This window comes from Leptosomus discolor, chromosome 1, assembly GCF_034619465.1.
Source record: "Leptosomus discolor isolate bLepDis1 chromosome 1, bLepDis1.hap2, whole genome shotgun sequence".
Taxonomy (NCBI): domain Eukaryota; kingdom Metazoa; phylum Chordata; class Aves; order Leptosomiformes; family Leptosomidae; genus Leptosomus; species Leptosomus discolor.
Window position 1 is genome coordinate 167,722,500 of NC_141391.1, and position 18,794 is coordinate 167,741,293.

General features: G+C 35.1%; 1 protein-coding gene across 1 annotated transcript in view; it reads right to left on the reverse strand.

The window, feature by feature from the left end:
• The window catches only part of CFAP54 (cilia and flagella associated protein 54), a 119,634-nt gene that overhangs the window by 76,546 nt on the left and 24,294 nt on the right, over positions 1–18,794 (reverse strand). Inside the window, exons 11-22 of the mRNA XM_086461804.1 lie at positions 18,263–18,375; positions 17,967–18,135; positions 17,230–17,315; positions 15,207–15,341; positions 14,016–14,166; positions 12,170–12,225; positions 11,011–11,139; positions 10,167–10,314; positions 9,274–9,351; positions 9,069–9,190; positions 5,495–5,668; positions 2,265–2,357 (exon numbers count right to left, since the gene is read on the reverse strand). Coding sequence (XP_086317930.1) covers positions 2,265–2,357; positions 5,495–5,668; positions 9,069–9,190; positions 9,274–9,351; positions 10,167–10,314; positions 11,011–11,139; positions 12,170–12,225; positions 14,016–14,166; positions 15,207–15,341; positions 17,230–17,315; positions 17,967–18,135; positions 18,263–18,375 — 1,454 coding nt within the window. The remainder of the gene's footprint in view (positions 1–2,264; positions 2,358–5,494; positions 5,669–9,068; positions 9,191–9,273; positions 9,352–10,166; positions 10,315–11,010; positions 11,140–12,169; positions 12,226–14,015; positions 14,167–15,206; positions 15,342–17,229; positions 17,316–17,966; positions 18,136–18,262; positions 18,376–18,794) is intronic.

Below are 18,794 nucleotides of genomic sequence, written 5' to 3' on the forward strand. Positions count from 1 at the left end.
ATGTCATGTTTCCACGTAATATTAGGTTCTTGAAGGCAATGAGAAAACAACGAAATGACAGGGGAAAAAGGTATCAGTTTTCTCTTGAATGCAGTTGAGAATACAGAGCACATAACCTAAGAGAACAGTTAAGTACCAGGACCTGGAGTTTCTCTAAGATGTTTTTGTCCATTTGCACATTCACATCGTGAGTGTGCATATCTGCAGTCATTTAACTAGAAACATTCTAGCCCTGAGCTGTGCTTCCAGAGAAGGAGCATATGATTCTCCTCCATACAGGCCACATGCATGTACTAGGTATGGGCAGAGGATGTCTCAGGTCCTCTCAGCACCATTAACAGGACTTCAGAGTTTGTGAAACAACATATTTTCAAGATGTTCTCTTCATCTTCCCTTCAAGTAGTCATCCACCTGCACTTTAACATCACAGCTTACTCCTAACAGGTTTTTCCATCTTCCCCTCCATAACCAGGACAACTGACACAAAGTAAAGTTTTAGGGTCTCAAAACAGCAAACAACTCAGTGACCAAAGCACAACAAGAGAAATGAGATCATCATAATGTAGCATCAACACAGTGCTCTCATTCAAATACCGTCTGGCCTTCATAAGGGGACCTCTGAACAACAGAAATCTTTTCAACCAGCAGACCATAAATTAGTGTGAGACAGTCAGTAGTACCCCTTTCGAGCAAGCTTTTCACATGTTAGTAAGTTGGTAGATCATTCCACCACCAAGAATTCTAAATCTTTTCCATGGAGCAGGCAGACAGAGATGTTGTCTGCAGATCAGCATTTTGCAAAAGCATATCCTAAAGCAAACAGAAGTTCCATTGATGAGGCACATGGTTAACCTCAGGTCTGTGCATCTCTAGTGCCTGCCAGAGCTAAGGCAGGCAGTGGCTTGAGTGGATTGCAGCAAGTTCACAGAAAGAACAGCTAGCAGTGGGGTGAAAGTCTCCAGTGAAACACTTAATTCACCTGGAGCAGAATAGTGTATTGAAACTAGCTCACTGGACATTGCCTGAAGATTGATTCACTGGATTTGATAATAAGAATATCAAGAATAACATCGAAGCCTCTATTGCCAGTAGCTACACACATGTCTTTTTATACACCTTGCTTTTTGGTGGGTTAGGGGGAAAAGACGCAAAGGGATAGATTTCCTCTCCATCACCAAAGACAGGTCTATCACTGTTAGTATACAGCTTGCTCACAAAACCAGGAAAGCTTCAAACATTGGGCAAAAGAGGTTGGGATCATTCTTCTGCCCCAATGCAAAACAGAGACCTGCCCTGCAAAGAACAGAACTCTTCATGAAGACTTCCGGATACAAAAATGATCACTCAGGTCTGAGACTACAGTACATTTTGCTGAAGAGGATGTGCTGAAACTTCTTTGCCCCTTTCTTAAAACCCAAAATGTGGTTTGGATGGATCACAGTCATCATTCAGGTGGACAATGCAATAGCATGCATAAGCAAGTGAAAACCAGGACTCTCAGTCTGTGCAGGAATATCAGAGTGTTATCCAAAGGAAAACACTACACTAATACTACACAAAACAAAACAAAACAAAACAAAACAAAAAAACAAATTCCGAAAATAAAATGTCAAATTGTAATGAAGAAATAATGCAAAAGAGTACTGACAATGTCACATGATCAGTCATAAGTAATCAAAGATGTGTGGGATGATTTGTCATACCACATGTTCACAGTATTAAAGGGAAACATAGAAATCTATCATGTCTGAACATGAAGGTTACTGAAAGAGTTATATTATCATGTTGCCAGAATCAAGTAAGGTAAGGTCTTGGATACAATCCTATTAAGAAGAAACAGCTGATAAAAGTTACACAACTAAGAAAAACATTAAATTTTATATCTGCTTAGAATTTCTCTTTTTGTAAATCCCTGGAAAGAGTAACGTCTGGGGCACACTTAAGTACATTATATACTTTCTTTTTCTTTTGCATTTCTTAGATGTCGCTCAAAAAAAATGGAGTTATAACAGAAGGGAGAGAGACTATAGTCTAACATTAAGCTTTTGAATCACTTAATTCATTAGTCAAAAAAGGTTCCTAGAACTTTTGGGGGGTTTTGGTATGCCTTCAGCCTAGAAAAATTTCAATTGCTTAAAATAAAGATCAAAAGATTTGTCAAAGGCTTGGCCAGTTACCTGATTAAAAAAAAAATATGTCAGATGTATACATGTAGAAAGTTGGGGAAGAGAGAATGACCTAAAGGAGTTTTACCTCTGTCTTACCTCTTCTCCTGTATTTGGAAGTTTATTGTTATTTAACCTTACTTTCATATTACTTCCTCCTGCTACAGAGCCCAAAATAGTGTACCACGAAACCTTTGAAGAAAACAAGAACAAAATTATTTGATACATAATAGTATTTCCAACTTTAGCCTAATGTAGTTGTGACAACAGCCTCTGAAAAAAAACTTAGTTATAAAAATGCATAGTCGAACTGCATTAGAAAGATTAATTAATTGATTTAGCTAGAGAACTAGGTATACTACAATGGCAATAGAAGCAGATGACTCTCCATAGTCCTATCTCCTACCTTGAGCTACACTATAACTCAAACCTATCCCAAAGCATAAACTCTATAAGTCATCCTGTAGATTTAAAGTCCACTAGATCCCATTATTTTATCCTTGCAATGGTATTCTTCTAAAGTTGACATCAGGTTCTGATTCAGCAAACTACTTGAGGACAGACCCTTCAAAGCAGGCAACAGAAATGCGAATATGAAGTAACTCAGTAATATTTTCTAAACAAGCCATGTTCTTAGTTCCTATTGAAATAATTTGGGTTTTAACGCCACCGAGCTGCGGATAATCTCATTGGCACATCATCTACACTTTTCAATTTCTTTAACCAAGGAACACGAGCATGCATTCCTGAATCAGTGCTCAGTCGAGTTCAGTAGGTCAAACACAGACACTAATTTTGATTTCATCTCTGCAGAACTTGGCAGATGGATTTCAGTAAGGCATGCATCTGATGAAATTAAATTGTTACTAAACTTCTTGCACTAAGCTTCTACTAAAATTTGCAATAAGTTTACTTACTTTGAGTAAACATTTAAACAGACCTGAGGTTTGGCAGATGAGGTCATTTTTCAACATATAAAAATCCTATACAGCTAAAAATGTTCATTCTTCTTGTAAGACACATGATTTGTCTTGCAATCAATCCTGACTGTTTTTCAGAAGGAAATATTGAAATAGAGATCATTTTCAGCAAATGAGCAATTTTAAGATCATGAAACTTTAGAGATGCTTTAGCTTCCAGTACAAGAACTATATGCATCTAATTAAATCCTAAGTATCCATTTCCAGTTAATAAGTTCTTAATAAAAAATACCTTTCATGTCCACTCAACAGCCTGTGTATCTTTAGAAAAAAAATTCTTCTGGAATAGCCGCACTGTTTCTAAGATTACTAATCACATTCCGCCATCTAGTGGCCGAGTATGTTACACTCACTCTCCTGTATCACAGGCGAACAAAATGAATTATTAACATTTACTAGAAGAGATGAACTACCAGACTTTAAAGAATTATTTTTTCCTTTTTTATGTTCATTAGTGATAAAAAGGAATAACTTTTCCCTAATTAATTTCTTTGAAATTCACTAATCAAACTGCAATAAAACTGCAAGTTATAAAACAACTGTTCACAGAAACACCCTTACAACTATTACCAAGATTTGAGTTTCTACTGGTTTTATACACATCCTACTGCTGAAGCAGCTTGCAAAATCACTATGAAAATTCCTCTCTCAAGAAAATGGCAGCTAGTGAATTTTTCATACTTCAGCCTGTTTGAACCCTTTCTGGGCATACGAAGGAGAGTAAGCTGATTTACCAAGGGCAAATCATGGCTGACCACCACTCTGTCACAAAATTACTTGATTTGCAGAGGAGGGAAGAGTTACTGTTTACCTTGACCTTAGCAAGGCACTTTTTTCAACACTATCTCCCAGTATTCTTATGTGCAAGTTAGGATGATACAGCTTGGGGGCATGAACAGATAAATGGGTAAAGAAATGGTTGGAAGGTCAGACTCAGACAGTAGTTGTTAACAGTTTGTACTCTACCTGGAGGTGGTAACAAGTGGAGCACTGCAGGGGACTATACTGGGACCTGTCCTGTTTAATATCTTTAGCAATGACCTGAGGCAAAAAGTGAGCACACAGTCACCAGGTTTGCAGATGATGTCAAATTGAGGGAAAGAGTTGATAATCATTAAGGCCAGGATTGTTATTCAAAGGGACAGAGAGAGCCCAGAGGAACTGGCCAACAAGAACCTCATGAAATTTAGCAAGGGCAAATGTAAATTCTTGCACCCAGGAAGGAAGAATCCCTTGCAAGGCTATAGGCTTGGGACTAATGGGCTGGGGAGCAGCACTAAAAGGATCTGGGGGACATGTTAGATAGCAAGCTGAATGTGAGCCAGCCATGTGCTATGGCAGCAAAGCAGCCTAAAAGCATCTTGGCCTGTATTAACAGAAGTACAGTTAGGAGATTGAAGAACGTGATTATCCCCCTCTGCTTAGCACTCATTAGATTACGTCTAGATACCATGGCCGGTTTCCCTCCTGCCCTCCATCATTCTAACAAGAAATGTTGAACAACTGGAGTGATTGCAGCAGAGGATCACCAAGATGGTCAGGAGCTGGAGCATTAGCCCTGCAAGAAGAGGCTGAGATAGCTGGGCTTATTCTTGCTGGAGAAGAGGTAGCCTCAGGAGATTGACCAGGAGCCCTTGAGTGCCTGCAAGTGATGAAGATGTAGCTAGGCTTTTCACAGTAGTGCATGGTAGGAGGATGAAAAGCAATAGACTTAAACTGAAGCAAGAGAGATTCCAACAGTTTTCCCCATGAACAGGTTGCCCAGAGAAGCTGTTCAGTCTCCATCCTTGGAGGATGTCAGAATTGACTGGATAAAGCCCTGAGCAACCTGGTCTAATCTCACAGCCAACCCTACTTTGAGCAGAAGGTTGGACTAGAGGCCTCTCCTAAAATCCCTTATGATCTGAGTAGTTCTGTGATTCTATATGTTCAACAGAAGGTAGATTTTTCCACTTGAACTATGGCACTTCAGCACTGCATTAACAGAGGTTTAAGTGTGGTAATTTCTTGCATCACATGATGCAACAGCCTCTTCAGAGGGTAACCAGGAGTATGTCAGCCCCTAAGCGAGAGAATGAACTTTTGACAAGTAGAACAAGTGAGCGATATATGACAGAAGCACCAAGGAACATGATCCATGAGATGAAGAAAGTTTCATGCAAACATGAAGATCAAAACAGTGAGTCCCAATTGACTCACAGAGTAGGGGGGGAAGCATACTTAATTAAGTCAGAATAAAATAATCTTCTCAAGAACAATAGAAAAAATTATATAGCACTATTGAAACAACTTTTGCTCTCTTGTGTGTTGTTTAGTTAGTTCTTACGCAGTCATCAGGAAAAACATTACCTGAATATCTGAAGAGAATGGGGCTGGTTTAAATGTCATGGAGCAATGTGATCGAGAAAGTAATAGAGGAGGAGGAGGAATCCTGCTTTTTTTCTTGCTGCTCATAGCTTCTTTGAGACTGTGATACAATGCACTTTGTTCAGTTTCAACTTGCTCAATTAAAGTTAGTGCTTCCTATGATTTAAATTAAAACAAAAGGTAACAGCTATTAAAACATAACAATCAGACAGATTTAACACTTATAAATGATTTTCAAAATTATCTTACAAAAATTCATTGCTATATAGAAAACTTTTATACATTTTCATACCATCTTACATCCTAAATTAGGATGAACGGTAGTTTATGTAAGCCTTACATATGCCAATTAATTTCAAAATGTACAATAAAGAGAATACAGGATTGCATATGAAAGAGCAGGGCTGAGGCATATCCAGTTTTGGAAGAACCGATAGGAAAAAAGAGTGAACACAAATAATGTTGATTAGCATTTAGTGTCAACCAGTGATTAGCTCCAACAAGAAACAAAAAAGATATCTACTCTTATTTAGGAGAGTGATGGAGACCTAATCTGTGGAATTTCTGAAGGAGCTGTATAAGTGGTCAAACTGATTTTCTGTACTCCAGAAATAGAGCAAAGAAATAAAGTCCAGAAATAAAGAAAAGGGAGGAGAATGCAGGCACAGAAAAAGTAGGGCTAAGCTACTTCACTTGGTTAGCTGGAGAGAGCTGAGAGCTGACTGACAGTCTATTAGTGTCTTCCAAAAACGTGGGGGCCTCCTGCACACAGTGATTATGTGTCCATTTGGATGGAGATCTGGGTAGATTTTTTTCTTACTGGACTGAGTGGCAAATTGGTAGGTTTCTTCACCTTGTCTGCATTGTCAGGATAAGAGAAACCTAACCTGGAAATCTAATATTAAGAACTTAGTACTTTTATATCTTTACTTGTGTCAGCTGTCCAGTGCAAATCAAAGACAAAAAGGCCAGCTCACAGAGACAAAGAGATTGGGGATGCCTTGGACAAATTACATTCTGTTGGGGGAAGAGAGATGACATATTCCTACAACTAGGGCTTTTATTTGAAACCTTTTAGTACCATTCACTGGATCAAGGATTTAGGCTGAAATGAGTCTGAAAGATAAACTGAAAACGAAAATCCCAAGTTGTAGGCTATTCGGTGACAGTCCTATAATCTTGCACCTTCACAATTCCTTGTTTCTGACCTCATACTTTTATAAGGCTGTGAGCACAATCATACGGCGTCGGATCACAGATTGAATAAGCCTTGTATCTCACGTCTGAACATGACGAAAAACTAGCCATAGATTTATAGTGAAATTGGGAGCTAAGATTTAATAGATCCTGAGTCACATCACATAGCTAATCATTTGCACAGCCCCTCATTTCATCCCATGCCCCCCCCCCCGCCCTTTAGATTAGGGTTGCATCCACTCTAGTGAGAAATGTTTAGGGAAGGATATGAGATAAAGAGCAAGATAATGGAGTGACTCTTTAACTTTTGCAACCAGTAATAAGAAATGTCATTGCTTCCTTAAAAATTACACTTCTTTATGGTAATATGATACAATTTATAGTTAAGAGAATCACAGACTCATTCTTCTCTGAAGACATATTTCTTATTAGTGCAAGGATAGAACTGTCCCCAGGTTGGATAAAGATAGTGTTGTGACTATCACATGTGTTGTGAGAGTGGTACTGCATGACCTGTACTTCATTAATTGTAGAACTTGGAAGATAAGAAATGTGGCAGTATTGCAAAAGACGAAATAATCTTACGGTTGAGGAAGCCAAATGTCACTATAAAAACACACGTTTTATCCCTGCTTCTGCCACAGACTTGCCCTGTGATAAACCACATTTTATTCCTGCCTCTGTCACGAACTTGCACTGTGGTATTAGCTTAATCACATTAATTTGATTTTACAGCTGGCCAACAAGAACTACAAGTGTACCCAGTTCTGCAAAGACTTGGATGTCCAATTAGACATATAGGACAGGAAGGAAAATGAAACAACTCTGAGAGAAATAATAATAAAAATAAGAAAAAGGTACCCAGTAGGTCAAGTAGTTAAGCAGTGTGATGTAGATGAATATAAACATATGACTCAAAAGCTTCCATACCTGCTTGGTGGTTTACTGCATGAGAAAAGGTTATTTGTATGTTTCTCAAAAAAAAAAAAAAAAAAAAAAAAAAAATCCGCTTTCCTATTTTACAGCATAACAACAACAGACATAGCATACCGTGATGAATACAGTAGAAAAGACCAGAAGATACGAGTAATTCTATATAGAGCTCTTGGATGTTCTATGATAAAAAATGAAAAATCCTCTACACAGAAGCACGAAAATAAAGGTCCAAATTTGCTGTTTATGAATGAGAACAGTCCACCTCAAAGAGGAAAATTAATTGAGCATATAATTAAATATTTCATGATAGTACAAGTATCAAAGAAGATCACGCTAACTTTCTCCAGGCAGAGTTAATTCTGACATTTTCTGGCAACTGCCTGCAAATATATTATACTCTTTTTACCTATATCTTTCTCTGTGAAAAGTACACAGAAGTAAAACATAGTGAAGGTCAGTATAAGGCCTTTGTAAATGTTTGTTTGGGATAACCACACATTTCTTGGTAATTGTGTGTAAGTCTTCATTGGTGACTACAGTTACAACTTTCATACCAAATCATTACATCTTATATTCATAAATACCATGTATTTCACAAAAATATGAGAGACATTTTTAGTGTATGTCTTTTCTGAATCAGTTTTTGCATTCTTTTGACATAAAGGATATGCGTGTTAATTATCATGCTTCCAAATTCGTAGCACTTAAAAAAACCCTAGTTAGTAACTTCTTGTTTAAAATACTTTTTCATACATTATATAGTGAGAATTGTAGATTCTATTATCTGTTGTACAGGCTATAAAGAAATTTTGTGCCCTGCTGATGAGAAGGCAATTTTCATGGACAGCTACTGGTACAAAGGTCAATAGAAAGACTCCCATTGATTTTAAAAGACTTTGAAATGAGCTCATGAAGAATACACGTTTAGCCTCATTAAATTCCAAAATCTCCAATTTCTAAACTGTTTATTTAATAAGAATAAAATAAAGTCCATGTCATCATAACCAGCCACGGTAATCTAAGACAACTTAGAGATCTTGGAAAAAGGACGTTGAAGCTTGCATTGCGGAGAAGGAAATCTGCATGACATTTTGGCAAGGCATGGGATCATAATAGCAAAGTCTAGGTGATTAAGCTTAGAAAGAAAGATCATATCTTCTTTCAGGTTTCCTGCAAGCTGCATGTGTGCATAAAATTTGGGGATGTGCCCTTTCCTTGTTTTAAGCCACTTTATTCTTTCATCATAATGAAACTCCTCAAGGAAGATTTTACAACAGAAGTTAAAAACATCTGATGTCCCTCAAATCCCTTCCCTTTTTCTTCTTTTTGTAACAAGGTGTAATCTGAGTCTTAATTATACAGAACATGAAAAACTGTGATAATGATAAAGAATTTCTACCATAAGATTATTTTTTTTTATTACCTCCAGTAGCTGCCTTTGGGAAGAAGTGGTCAACTCTTTAGGGAACCTCTGTGCAGCCTTTTGCATCAAAAAGATTGCTCTGGATAGTTTATTCTTTTTTATTTTTCTCATTATAAGTGTCTCTGTAAAATAGATATTTTAAGACATTTATAAAACAGTAGCAATAATTCATTATACTTCTAAAATCTTGATTAATAAGCCTTACCTGTTAAATAATGGAAATCTTTAATTTTCTTCACATGAGACTTGCTAGACTTAAGACTTCTCTCATCCTTTTGAGCACCTATGTGGGAAGGAAATCCCAAGTTACTCATTCTGACAGTGCTATTGAGAAAATGCCAGTGACGGGGGTTAAAACATAGTTTTGTAGTTAAGCTCTGCTCCATCTTATTCTCTTTTCTTTGGTTAAAGGAGAATTTCTTGGACTGACCATGCCACTAAAAATATTCTACCCTCATGTTCTAACATTTTTAGCAGAAAAAGAGGGATCTTGTTTGATCATAGGGAGCAGTGCAGAGGGGAGCTCTACAGTGTCAAACTAATACTAGCTTTTCATTAAAAAAAAAAAAATAAATAAAACCAACACAGGAATGGGAGATCAAGAAGACTTTTTTTCAGAAAGCATTTGGCAAGAGTGGGATAGATGTTGACTGGGAAGAGATACTGACAGCTTCACAGGAGTAGAAATTCAGATTACAAAGAGCATTGAATAAAATATTCAAGTCACTCTTTAGAGAGAAAATTAACATTACAGAAAAAAAAAAATCTGCAGAGCATCCCCCAATTCTCCCTTAACAGTGCTGTAACATTTAATATTATAACTAAAATACCACAACAAATTGTCTAGGAATCAAATCCAGTAGTTGTTAGCAAAGTTTGATTCCCACTGGTTGAGCAGAGGTTAGAGACTAGTATCATGTGGTAGATCTAAATTCTGCCAATTCAGTACATTATTTCTGTCTGTACATGGCATACAAACTGCCCAACATCAGCTCCTCTTCAGAAAATAGATACTCCTTTATTTTTTAGTATTACAAAATATATTAACAGAGGACTTTAATCAAGCTATGAACATCATTTAGCTTTACTGAAACCTACCTTGTGTCATTTTAAGTAGTTTCACAGCTACTCGATGTTGGGCCTGAATGAGCTCTAAGTGTAGATCCATTACAAAACCATTACCTGTTCCTGTCTTATCATTACCATATCCAAAAAGAGAATTCAAATTCTGATCATTTGGGTCCACCTAATAAATAGGAAGTGGCAATTAAGCAAACACAAACTTTTATTACTCAGCTTACTGCTTTTATCTTGACATTGATATTATTATTTCAACAAATTGACAAACTGATATTTGTCATATCTGTGTAATATGCAGTCATTCAAGAAAGCCTGGAAGGAAAGCAAATGACTAGACAGAGAAAGAATGGGTAGCAGACAAAGAAAACTGACCTAAGAATCAATGGGAAACTGAATTAATAATAAATAGAAACTCTAGAAAAAATTGGTTTATTGCATTATCAGTCCACAAAACAAAAATCGTATTGATGTAGAATGCTAACATTTCTGAACAGTTGATGATAGTGTAGAATATTGGTCCAGAATGCTAACAACAGTTGATATCTGAATTAATAAACAGCTGCAAGCAATAAATATAAAAAGGATTTCTGCCTTTATTTTACAGGAGAAAACTGTAAAGTATAATTATTTCCAAAAGAAAATGGCAAAGAAAACCTAAAAGAGTTTATAGTTCATTACTGAAAGAGAAAAAGGCTATTTCTGCTACACAGAGATTTATTTTTTCTATTCTCTTCTTACACAGGGCAGGGAGACAAAGTACATTTGATAACACTAAGATTTCTAAGTGTGAAGGAAAGATGAGTTTTGTGTCACCACCACTATTTATAGATTTTGTTGCAATGTAGCTTTTTGTACACTTTACCTTTGTACAGCAGTTGTCAAATATTGACTTTCCATCTGGAAGAAGGGCCATTAAGCGAGATGTGTTCATTCCAATAATTGCTTTTTCAAGACTTTCATAAGCAACTTGTAATTGTTCTGTGGGACTTTTCTGAAATGAAAAAGCATATAGACACATTTTATTAGACAACAGTATTAAAAGCTATAATATGGACTATCAAAAGTAAAGTGCTATTATTTTTAGCTGTTGCAGTTTAAACTCTGTCAAATACTCTTTACACAGGCACTGCTCCCCGTGCTTTCATATACTAATATCGATGTTTTAAATGTCAAGTAATTTTAATTAATTTAGGACTGAGTTTCTTTCAGCTCTCAAAAAACAATTTACTAACTCAAAGAGTTAGCTAATAGCAGAATGAAACCGAACTTGAGTTAACAAACACAGTATTTTTCACAAGCAGTTTTTCAATGTTCCATTAGGTGCTGTTGAGAAAACACTTATTTTTCAGCAAACACCACCTTTAAGTAGACTGTCACTGAATTAAAACTTGTCCATGTGTGTAAGCATTAAGAGATATCATTGACAAAATTCCTGAATCCTCAGGCTAATGAATGTCTTTTCTTCTCAATGTGTTTTAGTAAGTAATTTTGAACTATTTGATTGGACACTTCTGCAAAGTGCTGAGCACTGAACACACTGTACAAAGCAAGGGCACTTAGGATGTTCCGTCTATTCCACATCACCTTTACAAAAACAAACAAGCAAAAGCACAACCCAAAATATTTTCCTAAATGAAGCACAGACTAAAGTTTGTACGAACTTTAAACCATTTAAAGCTGCTACTATACACTGGCGTAAGAAAGAGTCTACAGTGGAAACCAGTATGATCATGCTGTAAAAAAAGATTCAAATAAAACTTCTTCATAACACAGACTACTAAAAAAGATTACAGGAAAAATTTCAGATTTTATTTCATTTGAAAAAATATATCTTTGAATATATATATTCAAAATATATTCAAAATTCAATATATTTGAAAAGTATATCTTTGCTTTTTTCCTCTGCACAAGCATGATTGTGTGAAACATTTCAGCTTTATAAAATTAAATGCAAACAAGCAGAAATAAGTGTTCTTAATGCATTGAAAACACTGTATTAATAAAAACAAATTAGACGTTACCATCAGTATTTCAGGCATATCACATGTTTCATCTTGTGAGACAGAGGCACTTCTTCCTGTTTTATAGGAAGAAAATCAGAAAGTCAAAATAAAATATACTCAGAAAATGTTAGTACCAATTGCTTAGCTTCACTACTTAAGAGTCTGGCAATAATTCAGTTCTTCAGTACTATGAGATGTAGTTGTATGGTTTCATGAAAAGGTTTTGGTGTTTTAAACACAATAGCAACGTATGTATGATTATACTAATTCAGTGTAGTATTTTTAAACGTACTCTATATTTCATAGCAACATTATATCCAAGCCAATGAAACTTGGACTCATTTTGTAGTTCCTCACATTGTAGAATTCATATCAATTTTCCATTTTCAAATCAATTCAAATCTATTGTTACCTAATTTGCTGTGGCTTTAATGCTAATTTAACTAATAGGAGGATTTTTAAATAAGTGAGGTCACGTTTTTATGATATATATTATTTCAATTTAATATTCCTTGAAAGGGTATTATCACCCTTCTAACATTCATTTGTATTGTTTAAACTATTTTCATTTATAAAGATTGCATCCAGAATTTTCCTTTCCAAAACAAGAGGAAGCAGTTTCTTTGTTCTTGGTTACAGCCCTCTAACCTGTCGAAATCTTATTTCTTCACCAAAATAAAGTCATTTTTTGCCCTTTCAGAAGGACAACCTTCTAGTCATTCCTGTACTCCTTGTACACTTTTGCCTGTTTATTTCTGCTTGTTCCCTGTCTCTTTCCTATATATAAGAAAATCTATATTCACTCAGCATTCATTCAGTAAAAACTCTTCTCAGCATAAACATGTGCTTAACTGACTGTTTATCAGCCTATTTTGACCAATGGCTCCTATCTATTCAGCTTTTTTTCCTCCAAAAAGTCATATTTAAACTGAACGAAAAAGAACAGTAGTGATGCTACAATGAGGAATCATCCAATCTCGATCAGAACGGCACGATTTTCATAATCATTACAGAAAACAATACCTGCTCTAACTTTATAATCAATAGCAGTCTTTGAAGATTTTCTTACTTTCAAAAGAGCAAAAGGTATTGTCATTCTCTTCTGTTCCTAGATATGCTCTAAAAGGGTTTTTGAAACGTACTTTCTAGCTACTATAAAACTTTTATGAGAACTATGATTCATATTCCAAGATACTACATCCACAACAACAGAGAACTTTTTAAACTACGTATAAATATTCATATTTTACATCATTACTCAGGTTTTAGAAGTAAATTTGTTTAATTTGATTGTGATTGCATTATATCTCAATAATGTCAGCCAAGTTAAATTCAAGTTTAAAGGCAATTGAATTCCTATGCAAAAATCAAGACTTGTATAGAAAAGCAATCCAATAAATTAGTATTATATGACCCAATAAAGGCAAAAGCTTTAGTATGACCTCAGTATTTCCCTCTTCTGTTTGTCCTGCCACTAGTCAACCAGCACTTGAATACTCCAAATGAGTTGCAGAGCATACTGCCTTCTGCCTAGCCAATATTCAGAGAACATATGAGGCTACTCTGAAGGGGCTGAGATATGCAGAAGACCTGTAGGGAGGTAGAGTCATAAAAGATTTGATTCAAAATCGGGTTACTTTGATAGGACTGGAAATGTAAGGAAATAAGGCATAAATCGTCCGAAAATCAGGTTTCATTAGCTCCAATTATGGATGAAACTGCATGTACAAAAAATTCTCATTCTACTCTCAAAACCCACTTTAGAATAATTTTCAAATGTGTATATTTGTCAGTTTTCTGCTCAGAAAAGCTCCAATCTTGAAAGTTATTCTTGAAAGAAAACTAATTTTTTTGAAAGCATTACCTGCTTTTTTCTTAGATTTTCTTGTAGAATCAGCTGCATTTTCCAATATTGCACTCAGACGTAAAGTTATCTCTGCAAGCATTACACCATTAGTGTCTGCTATGCTGCTCTTCTGAATGACTTCATTTATTATCCAGAGTATGTGAACCCACTAAAAATAGGGGGAGAGGAAAGAAAAACAATCAAGACAGAATCAAGAATAAAGACAAATTTTTGGAAGATACTTATGTATTACAGAGGTAGACAAGAGTTTTGCACTCAAAATTGTTTAAAACAATTCATAAACATGGACACAACTCCTTTCTCAGATTTCGCTTCTTTTTTTGAATGCCACCAGATAAGATGCTGAATTTATACTGCTCCAAAGCCCCTATTTATTCAGACGGCAAACTTTTTTCATTTTATAATTATTTTATTATTATTTTAGAAAGGTTTATGAATATTCATAGCTTTTATACCTTGTCATAGTGTGGTAAGCCTTCCAGCAGATTTGTTCATTTGCTTTTCATTTATCCCCATATCTTCCCACTTAGTATAAAAGAGACCTGAATGCTCCTGCTGTACACACAGAGGAAAGTAACCGTACACTACCTTCTGGTGAAGCTCTGAACAATTTGACTATAAGGATCAGGGCCGCAAAATTAACTCCTCCAGAAACTGGTTAGCGTCAACTGGCAGCCTAAAGAAACTAGCGTGAATTATCCTTCAGAAGGCTGCGTTTCACCAAGAGCCTCTCGGTCTCAGGCAAATTCTAAGATAAGGCTGTGTCTCTATCCAGTGGGCCAATTACTATTGACCCCCGTATCCCTTCTCTTAAGCTGTAATGTTTTTGCCACTTTGTTCAATTGATCTAGCAAATTTTCTTGAAATATATTCTTTTCTGCCACAACACAGCAAATGCTGCTTCTTACATCATGCCTGAATGCTTTCACTGTTTTATCTTCTTTCCACCACAGCCCACTGACAGAGAATGGGTTACTTTACCGGAAAAGGCTAAGAGATATTTTGATACTGGCATATGGGAGCACAGTGTGTTCAAAGTGTATGTACAATTCACATTTTCAGTGAAGAAGACTTATTTGCATTTTACCACAAGAAAATGTGCTTAGACTGGATACCAGTGTTGTATCTTGGCTCTACTATAACAGACTGCATTCATATTAAGAGAAATACATTCTAAGAAAGGAGTACTTGGTAAGCTTTGCATTTGTGGATGTATTTTATGTAGTCACTTCCACTCATTTGGATTCGCTGAAGTCCTGTTTTACACTTCTGCCACAAAAACATTATTACATCAACAAGTATTTCTTTGTCAGGTTGGATATTCTGGAAAGAAAAAACAAAATACAATTGTAGAAACAGATATGTATATAAACACTCTCAAAACACTCAGTACATAAACAGTCTCAAAATTTTGCAAAGTAAATAAACCATTATCATACTTAGCTTCCTTATAAAAGATGACGTTTTGAAAGCTTAAGAAATTTTTTTTTTTAAAGTCATTTCTGGTAGACTGCCCAAGCTTTTCTTCTCCCAACAATACAAGTGCTTTTACAGATTTGGGGTTTTGTTTTTAATTTTTTTGTCAAGCTTATAAAAGTAACACAGACAAGGAAAGCAGTGAGCTGAAAATTACATGGGAGACACAAGCGAATGTTATAATAGCTAATACATTCGGGGGAAACTAAGTAATGTAATTTAATCATTTGGGGGGGTTAATTACAATTTTTTTTTACTACAGTATTTAAATATTTGCAGAAGAATATCTAAATTAGTAGGTTTCATTTTCCATTGACAAAGTACTTCCATGGGTTGTTGGTGCATCTCAGACGAGGGAGTGTTGAAGAAAACTTAAACAACTAGAAAAAAGGTTGGAGTGGAGTATCTAACAACTGAAACAAATGTTAAAACAGATCTGCATCTTAGGAAGAGAATAATTAACAAATTCAAAACTTTATTCAGTTAACCGCCTAATTAACACAATTTAATAGGCAATATTATTATAATTTGGATTATATATATATATATATATATATATATATATATATATATATATAAAATTATAATTATAATAGGGGAGGGGGGGAAGATTGAAAAAGAAGTAATCAAGATTACTTTTGCCACTTGTTTGGTGGCAGCAAGCTGTTAGATTGGCTCAGCTGTATCATGTAACTTCACCATCCGTGAATTCTCTGTTAAGCAGGTGAGAATTTGTCTTTCTTCCCTGGACAGATTAGGAACTGAGGAGATTTATAGGAAAGTGTAGAAGAACCAGAAGAGTTTAAATCCAGGTAACCTGCCCATGATAAAATGGTCATGTAAACAAAACTGACAAATCATGGTATCTAAAGGTATACCTACCTAACAGGCAAGATATTTTGAATGAAAATATTACACAAAAGCTAAAATTGTGTGTGCCCCAGTTATACTCCAACTGGAGCAATATTCAAATTATATCTGAAATAATTTTTGCAGTTAAGACATATGCCGTGTTAGCAGAACAGGTTTTTTCTAAGGAAAATTTGTCATTAGTCTTTTGGATCACAAACTATTTTAATGCAAATGCTAGTGGAGAAACACACTGTAATTTTCTTTACACCCACAGTAACATATTAAGAGAAATCTTAGTTTGAGCAAGTAAGCTAAAAGTGGTTACTCTGGGAATAAACCACCAGATATATAATGGGATTATTCTGTAGTAGAGACTGCAACACAAAATGACCCGCTCTCTTTGGTTTTGTTGTTGCTGCTGCTTGTTTGGTTTTTTACAGTGAGACTTTACCTTAAATTGCAGGCGTATCACTGCTATAAAGGCATTATCATTCCTTAGGGTAACTGCTCCCATTTCTATAAATATTGCAGAAATGTTTTCTACAGCTGAGCATATTTGCCCACCTAAATCTAATATACTTTAAGAAATTCGATCTCTGCTTGATTAGCTGAAATGTGCAATTAGCCCTATAGTTTTCCAAATAGATTTAGTATCTAGTAAGCATTTTAAAAGTAGCCTGATTACATAGCATCAATTAAAAAAATTGAAACAAATTTTAAAAATAAAATTACAAATTGATCACATTTCATAACTACATTTTTTCATTTTTTATATTCTTGCAGTTTGTTAATCATGCAACTGATTCCTTTGCTCTTCAATTATATGCATTCATTACAGATTAAGCAATTCATTGAGAAGAAATATCTCTAATTCTGTTATTACCTGCTTAGACATGGAGACACAGGAAAACACTGTTGTTGCCAAAATGATAAGATCATCGGAAGGTTCTCCGTGCTTTAAGGAACCCTCTACATTCAATGTTTACAAAAAAAGGAAGAAAAGGAAAGGCAAGACATTATCTCTACTTACAAATCTATCTTTGAAAACATCTGAGTGAATTGATTTACCAAATTATGCCATCAGATAATACCGTCTAAGAAACAGTAAACTGAAAATGGGACAGATATTCCCAAGTTCATTCACTTCTGTGAAAAGTGAGCATTTCTATTTTTGGAAAGAGAAAGTTTTCAAGATGTTTGCAGATTTTTTTGAATGCCATAGCATTAAACTACAGTTGCTTTAACAAGTTTTTCTTGCTTCAATGTCAAGAAATTTTACATAAATGAACTACAAGAACAGAAAAAAGAAAGTTAAACATGTCTGTTTCACTTTTTCCCTGAAAACTTGTCTGAAAACATTCATTCATTTTATATCTTTGCATATAACTTGATGTATGTTTAAGACCCATCATGCACTTTCACACTTGAGGGAAATAGTATAAAGTCATGTTTTGGCAAATGAAAACTGGACAAATTTCAAGAGGTAGCAGTTTCTCAATGGCTAGTTTTTGTCGTAGAATACTGCATGCACTATATTACATAATTTTTAAATAATAAACAAAAATTATTTATGCAAAAATATGTGAAATGCAAACATATCTATAACTGAAAAACACTCACTTCTAAATGTTTGCTTCTTTTCAGAATCATGAGGCATCTTAGCTTCTTTGGCAATATTTTCACTAATAGAAAAGCTGTGTTTAAATTTTCTTGGAAATAGTAACGGTTGCATCAGTGTAAGAAGTTTGAGTTCCATTTCAGCTTTCTTCCATGTTGGGTCATCTTGAGACTAATTGAGAGGAAAAAAAAAAAAACCCACAATAGAAACCTGTTTAAAAAATATGTACTTTGAATACTCTTCCTGACCCTCATAGGAAAAGACTACATAAAGAATGTCTAAATAGCATTCAGATTACCTGAAGAAAATTAACAACAAATTCAATAGCAGAATCAAATACATCCCACTCTTCATAGCTGAAAGCTAATTTTACAAATTTCACAGCAGCATCTCCAGACACCCCGTTTTCTCCTGCAGTGATGACAAAAATATTTTATCTGTTTTATATATAAAGATATTCAGTATTGATAAATACAAAGATAAAACTTCACATGTTTTTGAACAGTTAGCATAATCTCGAAGGATGTTTTAATAGCTCTTCAAGATAACATAGCTTTATTATTTTCCTGTAATGTCTATGATTAGATACGACTTTAATGATGTCTCTGCAATGTCCTGTTACATTCCAAAGAGGCTGTACTATTATTGCTACTAACATACCCGTGTAGAGAATACAAGGATCTGGTCCTTTCTTTGCAGAAACAGTATCACGCCATCAGGACCCTTCTTATCAGAAATTTAGTTTAAAAAATGCATAGAAACATGAACACATTCTTGCAAGATAGGTGAGCGTTTCTGATTACTGTATCAGAAAATGTGCATGTACACAT